The 14,617-nt window shown below is 35.9% G+C and overlaps 1 protein-coding gene across 2 annotated transcripts in view; it reads right to left on the bottom strand.

Annotated features, from left to right (window-relative positions):
* Window positions 1-1,215: 1,215 nt before the first annotated feature.
* ZNF654 (zinc finger protein 654) overlaps window positions 1,216-14,617 on the bottom strand; it is a 40,335-nt gene continuing 26,933 nt past the window's right edge. For both annotated transcript variants that reach the window (XM_075768056.1, XM_075768066.1), the window contains 5 exons: window positions 12,472-12,674; window positions 11,557-11,696; window positions 6,640-6,781; window positions 2,617-4,927; window positions 1,216-2,221 (listed from right to left, as the gene is read on the bottom strand). In XM_075768056.1, the coding sequence (XP_075624171.1) occupies window positions 2,214-2,221; window positions 2,617-4,927; window positions 6,640-6,781; window positions 11,557-11,696; window positions 12,472-12,674 (2,804 nt within the window). In that variant the 3' untranslated portion in view covers window positions 1,216-2,213. The remainder of the gene's footprint in view (window positions 2,222-2,616; window positions 4,928-6,639; window positions 6,782-11,556; window positions 11,697-12,471; window positions 12,675-14,617) is intronic.

Raw genomic sequence — 14,617 nt, 5'->3', positions numbered from 1 at the left:
AATTTTATGTTTAAAAACTTTTAATGTATTTATATATGTAAATATATATATATAGTGTGTGTATATATGTATACATAATGAGTGATGTATTTAAATCAGGTTTTTTTGCAACTGCAAAAAAATTCTTTGGTGCCTCAAATGTCATACAAATCTCTGAAAGTGGGCCAGGCATCAGTATTAATGTAATGCACACATACCTGTGATCATAATTTTATAACCTTTTACATTAATCCAACTCAAAGTTAAGGCAAAGATTTTCTAGAATTCAAAAGAGCATGATTTTGAATTTGCATTCTTTTTACCTCCCAGGAAAGTAGAATTAATGCAAGTAACTGTTTAATTTCACAGAGGATTATTAGCAGAGGCATTACTGAACTATTAAGTTCCAGAACTACTTAACAGCCTATTTTACAATGCAACCCTTAGGTTTGCAAGTGTGAGCCATTGCTACAAGGAACAGATCTTTTATGTACCTCTTGATTTTTTACTCATTAGTTTTTACATATCTGTTGATTTAAGCAAGTTGATCATCTTATTATGCCATAGGCACATTGTAATGAACTATTTAGTAAGCAAACTCGCTGAGCAGGAACAGTTGGTCTCTGCTATCCTGCACTTCTGTGATGACTCCATCTGTACACACCAGTTTTCACCACTATACCTTCCATGCCTACAATCACATTAAAATTTACAGCTACCTGCATAGACCAGGATCCCAAATCAAGCATTTCTAGGTGGCAAGACAGTATAAGATAAATTAGAGGATAAATTAGCACAGTAATGAGACAAATGTGCATGTTTGCCACACCTGTTTGGGGTGGGAAAACCAAAAACTACAACAGCATCTTTTTGGTTTCCAAACATCCTGTATTTCAATTTTACATACAGAGCTGAATGACTCAAATTTCCTGTCTTCACATTCTGATTGTTTCTATGAACAGTGAATTTTGGATAAAGTGCTTAACATTTAAGTCTAATTCCTTCACCAACTTCTGGGAAAGGCTATCTTTTCAAGAGATGCTACTAGATAAGGTTGTAATACATCATAAAGTTGAATCGATAGATATTTTCTCCCCTCCTCTAGACAGTAAATAAGTAGTTACAGTAGTGAGTTGTGACCTACCACCATTAAGCAATATCACATATGTGAAACAGGCTCTTCCTGATCTTTTTTTGTCAACTTGACATATGCTCTGCTTTTGTCTGCCTTCTAACTTTTGGTTTTTTTTTAAACAGGAAGCCATCTCAAGTTCTTTTCAGTCATACCAACAGCTGAAGGACCTCTGTGTTTGCATAAAACTAGTTTAACTCTGCCCTGTGATGCAAGCTTAACCCCCCTCACATTCTGTATTTGTTCAATCTGCTTCTGTTAATACCCACACAATCTCTGCATGTACCACCTGGCTTAGTCTTTCTGCACCTACAAGAGATGTTTTACAGGACACTCAACATACATGTTTACCATAGCCTTGAAAAGGGCTTCTCTTGCATGCATCTGATTTCCACTGCGTAACTTTCACACTTAATATCGCACCAATTCACTTTTCCTTGCATACTCCCAAGTTTTTGGCTATTCAAGCGCTCCATCTTAGATTTCTTTCTACATTCCTCTTTTTGGATTCCGAGTATAGGTTTATTAAATGAGCTCCATGCTTTTGAACAGACAATGGAATCACATACTCAAACTTTGAAAAAAGAATGCATGGCTGCTCTACACATTTCTTATCCATATTATAATAAAGTAACATCCTCTTGAATGACTCTTTCCCAGCTGTGTGGATTGATATCCTTTAACCACGCATTTTCCAACTAAAGCAGCTTTCAGAATTGGCTGGTTTTATTTCCATAAGGCAATTAACACCTCTGCTTTCTCTGCCTGCTCAACTGTATGCCTCATTTTCCTGAAACCTTCATGCTAGAAAGACTATGCCGCTAAGCTTCAATCACACATTTGGAATGAATGTGGCTTTTTGGATAACTGGTACTTTGGGGATTTTGTAGCAACCTTTCTGGACTCAAGACCTGCAGAGCTCCTAGTATTCCTCTGTGAGCTTTGTCTAGAAAATGTGCTTTGTCTTTATCAAGGTCATGTTTTTCTTTAGTAATTTGAGACTGCTTTATGATTAAGGCCAACTGGGAAACAAACTGATGCTTCTTCGTGTAGTGTTTTCTTACACCACTCCTCGTTTGAGACATTTTCCCACAACATTGAATCAGGCACCTGTAAAAAAGAATGCACTGGGATCAAAACGAAGACTAACCAATGTAAATCATTCTTTAATCTAGAACACTGCTTATGTTTTTCAACACTGTTAGTTTCAAACATGCAAGGAAAGACAGACCGAATTACCCCCTTCTGTTCTACAAGAAGTCTTTTCCATTAGAGTTGCCTAACAGTTCTCACCACCTCTTTCTTATTCTAAACACGTCCAATTTGAACTTCCAATTTAGCACAGTACTGTGATTTAATTGTTTAAGTTCTAGCACACTACAATTGCTTAGAAGTCCTGTCTTACCTATTCTATCAGATTGCCTGTTTTCAAAGACCAGATTGCCTGGTTTTTTGGCTGGTATTTACCTCCAAAAAAAACAACCCAGAAGGACTGTAAGACTTACTTTCGTCATCTGAATCGAATCCAAACAGCGTCTGACACTTCTTTTGTGCAAGGTGAGCCTCAAGTGCTTCTGAATTACAGTAGATGGTCAAGCAGTTGCCACATCTAAATCTTTCTGTTGATTTGCTACAAAATTTGTCTTGTTCAGAATGAGCATCTACTTCATCAGTCAAAATTTTTCTACGTTTTGGCATGCTAATGTATCGTTCATCAAGATAACTTGGAGGCAAGGGTCTAACATACGGTTTTGTTAAGATGACACCATATGAAGTATTCTCTGTTGTCGGATTTGGTTTAGAAGGTAATTGCGAGGCAGCAGCATTATTTTGTGGTATATCATGACAATTCTGTAAAACTGGTAACACTGACCCATTTTCTGTCCTTGTTTCATCTGCCACTCTGTCCAAAGGTATTTCTGATGACTTTGATGTCTGATCTAGGTCACTGTGCCCATTGACTAGTTGGTCACTAACAACATTACAGTTTTCAGAATCTGGCTGTAACACAGGTGTCTTTTGGTCTATCAAATTTAAAACTGTAGTGCTACTCTCAGATGAACTTTCATTTCCATTGTGAATTACATTATTTGCTTTCTTCTCAACACTTTGAATATATGTCTTTGGTTCTGTAGAATCCTTCCTTGATTTCCAAGTTGGAATTGGTAAATCTACAGTTTCATTTTCATGAATAGATTCATCATCATCTTGGTAACTACAAAGTTCTGAAGGATCATCTGAAGAATCCTTTTCGCTTGCATCTTCTGAACATTCTGGTGTTTTATTTAAATAATGCTGAGCCTCATGTTCATATAGCAAAGGGAGCTCCTCAAATAGCTCACAGCACTCTGCAAAATTGCATTGAGCTTTAAAAACAGTATGACTTTTTGTATGTTCTGCAAGCTCAGTTGAAAGCTTAAATCTCTGATTACAATTAAATTGTAAACAAAAGTAAACATTTGGATACACATGTCTCTTCAGGTGGTCTATAAAATGTTGGGAATCAGCAAATTTTCTCTGGCAGAACCGGCATTTTCCTTTATTCCATTTCATTATATGCTGCTGCACCTTCAAATCAGTCGGATGAGCTTTTCTTGCGTGTTTATTGAGGAATCTTATCTTTTTAAACACTCTAGCACAACCATTAGCAGGGCACTTAAAGCTTCCTTCCTCATCCATAGCATCAATGTCTTTTTGAGGGCAAAAAGCTCCATTCACTTTATGCAGAATAGGTGACTCTTTATTGGAGCTCTCATCTTCGGGCAAACTTTCTGCACTCAAAGCATCAGGAATATTATTAAAACAGCTGTCACTACTATTTTCAGTAGCATCATCCTGGTCACTTACATGGTTTTCCACCGCATCAAATACCTGTTCTGCATTCTCCTCCTCCACTTGGACCACTTGGTCAGCACTTGGAGCTATTGCAGTCTCTGGTTCTTTATCTTTGGAACCATCAGAGTTCCCATTTTCAAGAGACAGAGAAACATCAGAACATTCTAGTTCATTAAGAGCAGGAGCCTGCTGATCAGCCTCAAGAACTGCAGCAAGATGTTGCCTTTCTATCTTCCTGACGTGATTCTTTAAGTGCTTCAGCATAAGTCCTCTTTGCCTGAACTTTCTGGTGCAAAGTACACAGGAAAAACTGCCCTTTTTTTGGTGAGCTTGTGCATGTTTCACAATGTGACCACCAAGAAATTCCCTGTTGCATATCACACAGCGGTGCCTTGGTACAGTTTGATCTAACATTTTAGATGCCTCAAGAGCTTCATGGTTCTTTTTGGCATTACCTTTGGACTGGGCTGCAGAGAGGTCTTCAGGGTCAAGCTCCCCATTGCTTACATCTGTTAAACAGACATGTTCCTCAGTCAGAGCCCTATACTCTGTTATCTTCTCTGTATTTGCAGTAGAGTTCTCCAGTGTACTTTCACTTAAGCCAATGAAGGCTTTATCCCCCAATAATGCTAAACAATTCTGCTTGATCATCAAGAAATTCCAAAACTCAGGATCAAAAAACAAACCTTTTTTCAAAATTGGAAGCAATTCAAAACGTACACGGTTTTGAACAGAACTAGTGCACTCATTGTATTCTTCATCTGCACATTTATATAAGTGTTCAACAGTGTAGTAAGATTCCAAAGTGCGCTCAAGAAAAAAGATTGAAAGAGCACAAATTCTGAGGATCTCCAAGTCATTTGGCAGAAAATGAGCAATTGCTTTATAAATAAGACTTTTCATGTTGGGATCTTCACGGAGGTCCAACTGTAGGGCACATCCACATATCTCAACACATATCTGAAGACCATCTTCACCAACCTGCAGAAAGGAAATTACAGTGTGCATAATTATGGAGTATGCATAATGGGTATTTTTATTGTGGGCTTACAAAAGTCTACAGCTTGAAAGTAGAATAAAAAAAAATCAAACCCATAGGAAAAAAAAGAACTAGTGTAAACAATGCCCAAACATCAACAACCCATGCATTTATATTCATCTATTTGCAAAACAGTTAGGAGTTCAGAAAGCATGCTGCTAGTAAACTTCACCTAACAGCATGTACATTTAAAAATAATGCTCAAACAAGACTAAAAAAATATAGATACAAAAATGCTCAAAAATAACATCTGGTTTGCACTGAAAGCTATATAGCTACTGTCCACAAAGCTTCAGATACTTTTGCCATGTGCAGTTCTATAGCTAAAGACAATTAATTATTTGGGGATATAAAAGAAGACTGCAGCAAATCATATCTAATCTAGCACTATCTTCTGTCTTCTTCTTCATTTCCTAGGCTCTTTCACACTATAACTGGACAGTTACTCTATATTTTGTCCCTGTTCTAACTCATTTAACTTGGATTGCATAAAAACACAAGCTATAAAACACTGCCCTCAATTTTGAACAATGACCACCAGGAAAACCATAACAACCAATGGCCAAGCACTCTGAAAGGCTTGACTTTTCAGAACTGACAAACTATCCCTCCAGTGGGCACTATTCCACACTTTAGGCTGGGGGCCCAGGCATGAACGTGTAATTTGGAGGCATGATCAGAAACATACTGCACAAGAGGTAGCAGATTAAAGTAAAGAGTTTCAGGAAGTTTAGAAATAATTAATACCTACTTATATTTAAATGTGTGTTAACAAATACATACAATGCTCCATATGTAGTGGGCTATTAGAAAAATACGCTCATTCAGATGCAAATACAAATAAAAATCATCCATGTTACCACAAGTATTTTAGAATACATCCTGAGATTAAAATCTTGAACAGCTGCAAATCATTGCATTTCAAACTGTACAGCAGCACCCATGACAAAACAATTTATAATTCATTTAGGACATAGAATACGAAGGAACTCTCTTCAGTCAGGTTAATGATAAAAAACCAACACTGGTTTGGAAACAACTTGCGTTCTTGTGTGCGAAGCATTGCACATTACATCTTTTGCAGATGTCTGTATAGGACAGTATAAGACTAACATCTGAAGCATGAAACACAGAGCACTTCTGAAACAAAATTATGTCTTCTATCTTAGTCTAGCTTTTCCTTTATGTTACATTAAGCATTTCTTCAGATTTGATTAGAACTGATGAAGGAATTCAGAACTTAACAAGGGTGAAAGGCAGATACAATGGCATTATACAAGTCCTATTTCCTTAAGGAGCCAAGCTTAAAAAAAACCCAACACCTGACGTATCTTTCACCTTTACTCCACATATTTATTATTAATTTCCCTATTTATTTATAGAGAATGACATTCCTCAAACTTACTGCAGACAGAAAAACTCAGAATTCAGTGAAAAAAAAAAAATCTTACAGACCCACAACATATCAAGGGTAATTATAATATTGAAGCGCATTCAGGAATTTGACAAAATTTTTCAGATAATATTGCGTCCTTCCCTACCCCCTCTTAACTTTCCACAAAAAGTGGCCTTTACACAATATAAACATCACTTCTCTTTACTTTAACTAGTTACAAAAAGAATGGGGGGGTGGGGTAAAAAAACCAAAACTTACTTCATCCTTAATGACTTTCATGAAAGGGAAAATTACTCTGACATTTGTAGCAATTCTTAAAAGCTGGTAGCACTGGTCGACAAATACTTGTTTTGATGGGTTAGATTTAAGCTGCAGTTTACTCCAAATGAAGATCAGGTCCCTAAAAGTACAGAACAACATATTTCAATTATTTTCAAACTATCACTAAGCATGATGCATTACTAACAACAACTATTTGCATATTCTGTAACTAAAATAATATTTGAAGGAATAATACCAATCTAATTAACACTACAACTGTACACCATGTGCCCAATGGAAAATGCAACTTAATTACTTTGTTAAAGCATTCAGGGTGTCTCCTATCACTGAGCCAATTAAATATGCAACAAAATATTAATGTATTCAGCTTAGTGTGAGAGAACTGCATAATAAAATCAGATGCTACAGCACCTAGCCCTTAACAGCACAGGCAATAAACGTCAGGCTGAACAGCAAGCTCTGTGTGTTCCTGGGTTTAAGTTACTTTCAGTGCAAGGATGAGGAGTCCCTCAGGAGAAGTAATGTTTGAATATGGAAAATGGGAGTGTTGTTGAAAGCTAGCTTCTAATACAGTCTATTGACAAGATATATTGATGTTCTCCAGTTATATATATTAGAACGCAATTTTCTTTTTTTACTGCTGTTATCACTGGTATTTCTAGCCAACAGCAGTTATAGGAAAGTTTCAGGCTCCACAGGTATTCGTACATCTCTAGGATCTCCGCTCTGATAACATTTCTGACTGATACAAGGAAACATAATAATAGATTGCCAGACTCTGCAGCAGAGCTCCTACACAGGTAATGTGCTTAGTCTATAAAATATAGCTAATTGGAATTTACAGCCTGTAATTTCTATGCACTTTAAATCAGAGACTCAGAAAGGGAACTGGACTTAACTTTTAGTTATAAGAAAACTTGCCAGAACAAAGATTTCACACAGGAGTAGATATTGTTAGGACTAGGCTGAAATCCCACCATAATAGTACAAGGAAAACATGGGACCAATCGACTTTCATTTTCTGAAGGAAGACACTTTTTTATTCCACCAGCCTCCTCCCTCAGAAAACACAAACCCAGTTACTGACGAAATATTTAGTTGATCTTCTGGAGTCTCTAGTCTGTGCCAGATACAAATCAGACAAACCTTTTGAGCTTGTCTACTGAGGTCAGTGCCTGCATGAAGGGAAGTGACAGAACTGTTTATGACAAAACACCAACTTCACCTTTAAATTTAGGACAGCTCTACAATTCTGCTTAAAATTTTCAGGGAAAAAAAAAAGAGCTAGACAAGAGGTTTCATTCAGAACCCAAGAAAATTGAAGTTGAAAGAAAGATGAAACTTACATGGGGGAAACTGTGAAAAGGGAGTTCTGTAAGCAGGTCTACTCACAAAAAATTAGTCTTACAGGTTTTCTAAAGATAGAAGCTGTTCACTTCTGCCTTTACCAGGCTGGAAAACTAAAATTCCTGAAAGTCATGTACAAGTTTTAAACTAGCGTCCTCGTGCACCAGAGCATTCACAAAAAAAAAAAAAAAAAAATCAATAAAAGTCTCAACCTGAAATACAAAAGAATGAACATTTTTGCTGTTACATGTTACAGCAGTTAAATAATACAACTTATTCTCTGTTTGTCTCATACCATTTCAGAGCAAGCCACTTCAACACTAATCCCAGAGAATTTGAGAAAACTCAAATTATTCTTCTGAGAGATTAGTGGTTGAAGTGGCTTGCCATGTGTTCAGACAAGTGGCTGGCACAAGGAAAGAGCTGAAAAAGGAATGGAGAAAACCAAAACTAGAAGGAGCAGCTCCATGGGTGAAGAACAAGTTGTTAAATCAGTTTAACCACCATTTAACTAGACCGTGATGTGAAATAGTATTTCAGTCTTATTCCTCCATGTAGACATGGAGGCTTCTTCTCAAGCACATTTCTGACTTTGATAATCTTTAAGGATTAAAGCATTCTTAACGAGCTGACTGTACTCTATTTTGACCATTTAAATGCTCTGGATACCAACTTTAATGCTGAAGTCAGCAGCACTTGAGTATTTCTGTGTCACTGACCACAACACAGATGATAAACTTGAGATAACGTAGGCAGTGGTAGTTTTCTATTTGCTCAATTATTACGGCATAGTACTATAGTACTTAATGATATTTTCTTCTTGGATAGTAAAACTTAGCTCACACTGAGGCCTGTGCTTAACCTATTATGGACATGTGTTGGGGCAACTTAAATTGTTACTGGGAGATCACAGAACTCGGTATCTCTTTACCAGAGGCAACCAGGTACTCCAGCCTGTTAACCCCCTGCAAAATACCAGACCCACTGCGTGCCTCCATCAGCAACGTAAGAGACTGGTTAAACCCGCCCTTAGCTAGATCTAAAACCTTTGCTATTGTTGCTAAGTAGAAAGTCTATGTTTCCTTGGGTATAGAGCGCACACTTTCCAAAAATGTTATCCAATTCACAAAAATTGCCTAAAGGCCAAAGACCGATCAAACATGTGGAAAAAATTCATTGACTTACTGAATTTACTGCATAGGAACAACTTGAAAACAGCCAAAACAACATCTAAAAATTGCCTGGCAGACAAGGCAAGCCATTCTGCTATGCCTGTTCCATCAAAATTTTGGCTGGTTTCCTGAAGAAACATCACTTTTTGATGTTAGAAAGTCATTACTCACATCATCATGGACTGATCTCTTACCAATACCTTGTAGGCAAATATTTCTAGTAAGACCAAGCACAGCTTGCTTTGTGATTAATTTGTAAGTGGACTTTCACTTCAGAAAAAATAATTCAGAACATCTGAATCAAGAATTTATTCTTATCATCAATAAAAAACAGTAAGAGTTTTGTGACAGAGCTGCTTAAAGTCCATCTTCCTCTGAGATAATGAGAGCTAATGGTTTCCTTATCAAGATTTCATGTAGGCTGCTTCACATGAAGTGATAGCAAGTATCTGTTATTTACAGCTGCTAGTAGTGTTTGCTGCTAGATCTGCAAGGTCTTCAATTCCAGACAAGGCAAGATGATTTATGCTGTGCTGAAGATGTTAAAATATTCTGTAGGGAAAAATAGATGATGTGGGTTAATTTAACCTGGCTCCTACTTCGTAAAAAATTTGAATTACAGTATAATCGTGCCTTCACAAGCTTTGTTCCACTCTGCATTATCTATTAAGCCTTATGCAGATTTCTCTTGTTGGGTATGCAATTGTTAAGGCTCTGCATCTGTAAAGAATGAAACAGCTGTTCTAGCTGCACAGACATAATAGGTCTCAACTCTTTCAAAGTTCCTCAAGTTCTATATTCTGAACAGAACATTACAATAGTAAGAGATGCCAAAACAGTTTCCTTGATAAACATGGATCAAACAGTACTTTAGTCTTAGTCTCTTCTGAAACTTCATTTCTGACATCTACTTTACCAGAACATAAGGACAGACATCTTGTTTTGAATAAGAATTTTCAAAATGGATGATGCAAAACTTAATGGTCAACTGGGTAAGAGCAAGGTTTACAAGTTACTACAGCAAAAGGTACACAAAGTAGGTTTAATTCCAGTATTTAAAATACACTTTTTTTTAAAAAGACTGATTCCCCAAAACAGAAAGCACTAATTAATACGTGTAGGTTACATCTGCAAATTTCCTGGTAAGAAGCCAGGAGATGCAGCATTTAAGCAGGAATCAGCTTAAATGAGTCAGTTTCCACTCCAAAGCCGGTCACTGGGCACACACAAACATGTACCTTTTTGGTTGAACTTCTTCATCTGTCCTATGGGGACAGTCACGCCCACCTTTTTGTCTGGACAGACTGAATGAAAAATGCCACTAGGTACTGCCAATACATTGTATTATAAATGTACGTCAATTGTAATTCCAAAGGTTTTGATTCAACACAATCAATTACTCATCTAATAGTAAGGAAAAATTTTATTAACAAACCAAGCATTATCATGTCTGACCTTCATTACTTCCTCCAGGAAAAAAAAAAAAAAAAAAAAAAAAAAAAAAGCAAACATCCTAATTTTCAGTTCCCTGAAATCTGGAAACAGGGAAATCCTGTATAGATTCTAAACTCCATCTTAGTTACACAGATTAATAATTTGACCTCTATTCATTGAAAAAGAAAATCAAATCCTTGCTGAATAAGCCTTTTGCTTCAACTATATAATCAAACAAACAAATTAAGCATACTTTACCAAGGAATGCAGATATTAATTCAGGTACAGAAATTATACAGGCTAAACAGAAGGATTATCTTCCTTAGGCATCTTTCAGTCCTCAGAGTGATGAAATTTGTTTTGAAAACTCTTTAGAAAATGCTTCTTGGCCATAAAAATGTCCAACTATCAAACTGATTGTGTATGAAGACATTCTTAAATGTTTTCTAGACAACCACCATTTATGTTATTTTACGAAGTAAAAGTTTGCATAATTCATAGCACATTATCTGAACCATATATTCTCTTTTTAGACACACTGGTGACATACTAGTTTGGTTATTATATTATAAGCAGTGTCATTTAACTAGCAGAACAGTAAAATATCTGCATTGCCAGATGCTACAGACTGCATATTGTTACACCTTCCTCATAATAAATGCCATCTTTATAGGTGTTTACAGCCTAAAGTACATAAAGGCTCACCCTCCTGTTACTTTGAAACCGTTAGTATTATGTACTGTGTAGGCTACCAGTGCACACAATTGTGTGTAAAAAGGCAACAGGCATAACAGATGTACCAGGAATGTTTAAAAATCATGTTAGAATGTTTTTTTCTGGTATTTTAAACTTAAGCTACATCTCCAAGTTAAATGAGTTTCATTTTGGCAATAAGCATTTATTATCTGCTAAGCTGCTTCACCAGAAAGAAAGTATTTACCATATACAATACATGTCCCCATTTTGAAGCTGTGGGACTAGGAACGATTCACATAGCTGTAAGGCTAAGGTAGTCTTCCCTTCTTTTTCAGTGTTGCAGATGATCTCAATTCCACTCTTGCAATCAGTCCTCAATAAGTGCTATACAATTAAAATAAAATCAATTTAGATAAATGTGCTAACATGAAATAAAAACCTATCAGACCTTGCTATATTAAAGAGGCTACTGAAAACTTCAGGAATTGCTATTAACATAGGATTTCTTTGGAACAGCTTTTGTGTAGGTCTGTAAATAGAGATTTTGGAAATATTTAGAACTCTTTCATATTTCTTAGAGTAATGACAATCAGAATAATTGAGAAATTAAGAGACTACACAAAAGCACTATTCTGCATGATGGTAGCTTGTTCTTAAAACAAGGTTAAGAAAAACATTGTTATCTAATAAGTGCTATCAGTGGTAAAAGTAGGGCCACAATCAGCTAGAGTGTCATTTTACATTCTGGGGCATCATTAAAAAAACCTTTAAGGTTAGCAAAAGTATATAATGTACAAAACACGGGACTGACATCAATTAGGCTCAAGTGCTTTTGCTAGAATAATAGTCAATAGTAAAATAGTCCATACTAGCACATTGAAGTTACAAAATATCAATGACAAGTTATTTAGGGAATATACCTACAAGTAAACTTGGCAAAAAAAATTGCATTTAGGTCAACAAGACTTGTAGGCGTTTAACATTTAACTTTTCAAAGCTTAAGCCAGCACTAAGTTAAGCAACACCAACCGGTGTAGTTGCCTGATTTTATGACATTTGGTTCTACAAAAACAGAGTTCCATATGCTCCTCTTGACAACTTGTATACAGTAAGTATCACGTACCACTTCATTAAAAAAATGTATACTAACAAACAGTACCTCCTGGAATAGCTGATCTTCTAATGGTGACATATAAAGACAGGTGAAAAGAGCTTGATGGAAATACAGATCTTTACTGATATCTGGATGATTTATGCAAGATTTGATAAGAGCCATTGCCTCAGGGATGCGTTCACAGGCAATAAGGTATCTGGCACGTAGTTCAAAGAACAGTGGATTTTCAGAGCTTAAATATTTGTTAACTGTACAGAAAAGAAAGATTTAAAGGCAATTAGAATATGAAGTCCAAAAAACAAATATATTTAAATGTAATGTTGTTTTTAATAGTGCAATGTCAACAAATAATATAAAAAAAGGCTCTGCTAAAGAAGCTATCAAATATTAAATACCATCAAGAATCTGTCTTTCTGCTTGGAAACAGAAATTGTTATTTTTCTTACACCAGTAATCTAATTCAGTATTTTGTTTCTAACAGGTTAACACAAGGTGCTGCAAAGGATTAGTAAAATATACACTATATAGAAGCAAATAAGAAAATTCCTTTCTTTCTCAGCACTGGAATCTGGGTGATTGTCAGAAGTATAGGATTGACATCACTTCCAAGGCTATAAATATTTAAAACAACTAAGGATACTCATTACCCATTAAAATGGAAGAGCTCAGAGTGGTGAAAAAGTTAACTACAATTCACATGCTGTTGCTTTAAGTAGCTTTGAACACCTTGATTTTGTCTGGAGAAGTGGAAAATATACTTTTTCTTCCTCTGAAAGTGCTACTGGGCACTATTCTTACATCTAAATTCTAAATACTTTTAAATTCTAGGCCATACTTTCTGGCAATCTGTTTTTCAGATCTAAAAGTTAATCTTAAAGCTAACATTTGAATTAAATCGTTTCAGCTGAAATACTCAAAATACTTAACATTTAATTGGGAAATTATGGAATACATAGAAGACATGCTTTGGATCTCTATTATAAAAGATCATATAGATTCTAGTGTCTTTTAGGAATAAAAGTTAAAACATCCCTGAAGGCTACAAAATACAATAATGCTGCTTTTACTTTGAGAATTGTTGGCATCTTAAGTAAATGCACACTCTGAGATGTTAACACTGCGTTAATATTTATGTAATGTGTTGAACAACATGGCCTGATTATCCTCTCGTATTTTCAACAGCTACCTTAAGAGAAAGAGTTAGAATCCCACAGTTTCTAGTGCATGCCCTGTAGTAATGTACAGTGTTTCATATTTTTAACAAAGAAAAAAGAAAGAGATTGTCAATTTAACATCAATGAAGGCTAGAAGTGAGGATGGGAAGTTTCTACCTTAGAAGGAACTTGCATTAAAAAAAAATTACAAGCAGCTTAAAGTGACACTTAAAAGGATTAAAGAATCTTTGAAAAACCACAATCTGAACAGGCAAGAAAATTTTTTCCCAAAAATAAAAAGATTAGTTGTATAACAAGCTTTCACAATTTTTTTTTTTAAAGGACACCTGGTTTGAGAGACATTCCTTATGGTCAGAAACTGGATTTCTCTAGCATCTTTATTTTTACACAAGCTAATGGTATTATATGCTAATGAATGCTTAAGGAATATTATTCAAGGTAACATAAGTTTTTAGATGACATTTGCTAATAGATGTACAGAAAGGTCCACTGTAAGAGAAGATCACATAGCCACTATCCATTAGCACTTCTGGGTAAAAACTTAGTAAAGACAACTGAAAGAAAAGCCAGCATCTAACAGTGGTCACTAACTGCAAGAAAAAGTGATCATACAGAACAATCCTTAAAGCCAAGTAAAGGCCTCTCCTTTTTTGAATTAACATACTTAAGATAATAAGCCCCATCATTGGTTCCATATGCAAATATTACCCAACAGATTACTGAATATCCACATTGAAAAATTAGGCCAGAAATACATAGCTTTTGCTATGTGCTAATGTTAAGAAAATGCTGTGCATGTAACAACTGGATGTAACATCCTTTTCCCTCAAACAAGGGGAGATTGCAGTCCACAACGCAGGTTAACTTCTTACATCATTCCCACTTTCTGTGTGGGGAACTCTTAGGTCAGTATGCCTCCCTGCTCTATGAATGGGAGCTCCTGCTGTCAGAAGTGGGATTCTCAAGGAAGGGGTCTTGTACACCCTCCAACACTGTTTTTAAACAGACTGCGAGTT

This window comes from Balearica regulorum, chromosome 1 (genome assembly GCF_011004875.1).
Source record: "Balearica regulorum gibbericeps isolate bBalReg1 chromosome 1, bBalReg1.pri, whole genome shotgun sequence".
In the NCBI taxonomy this organism is placed as follows: Eukaryota; Metazoa; Chordata; class Aves; order Gruiformes; family Gruidae; genus Balearica; species Balearica regulorum.
Note: the sequence above shows the minus strand (reverse complement) of the source record. Positions and strands in the feature narration are given on the sequence as shown.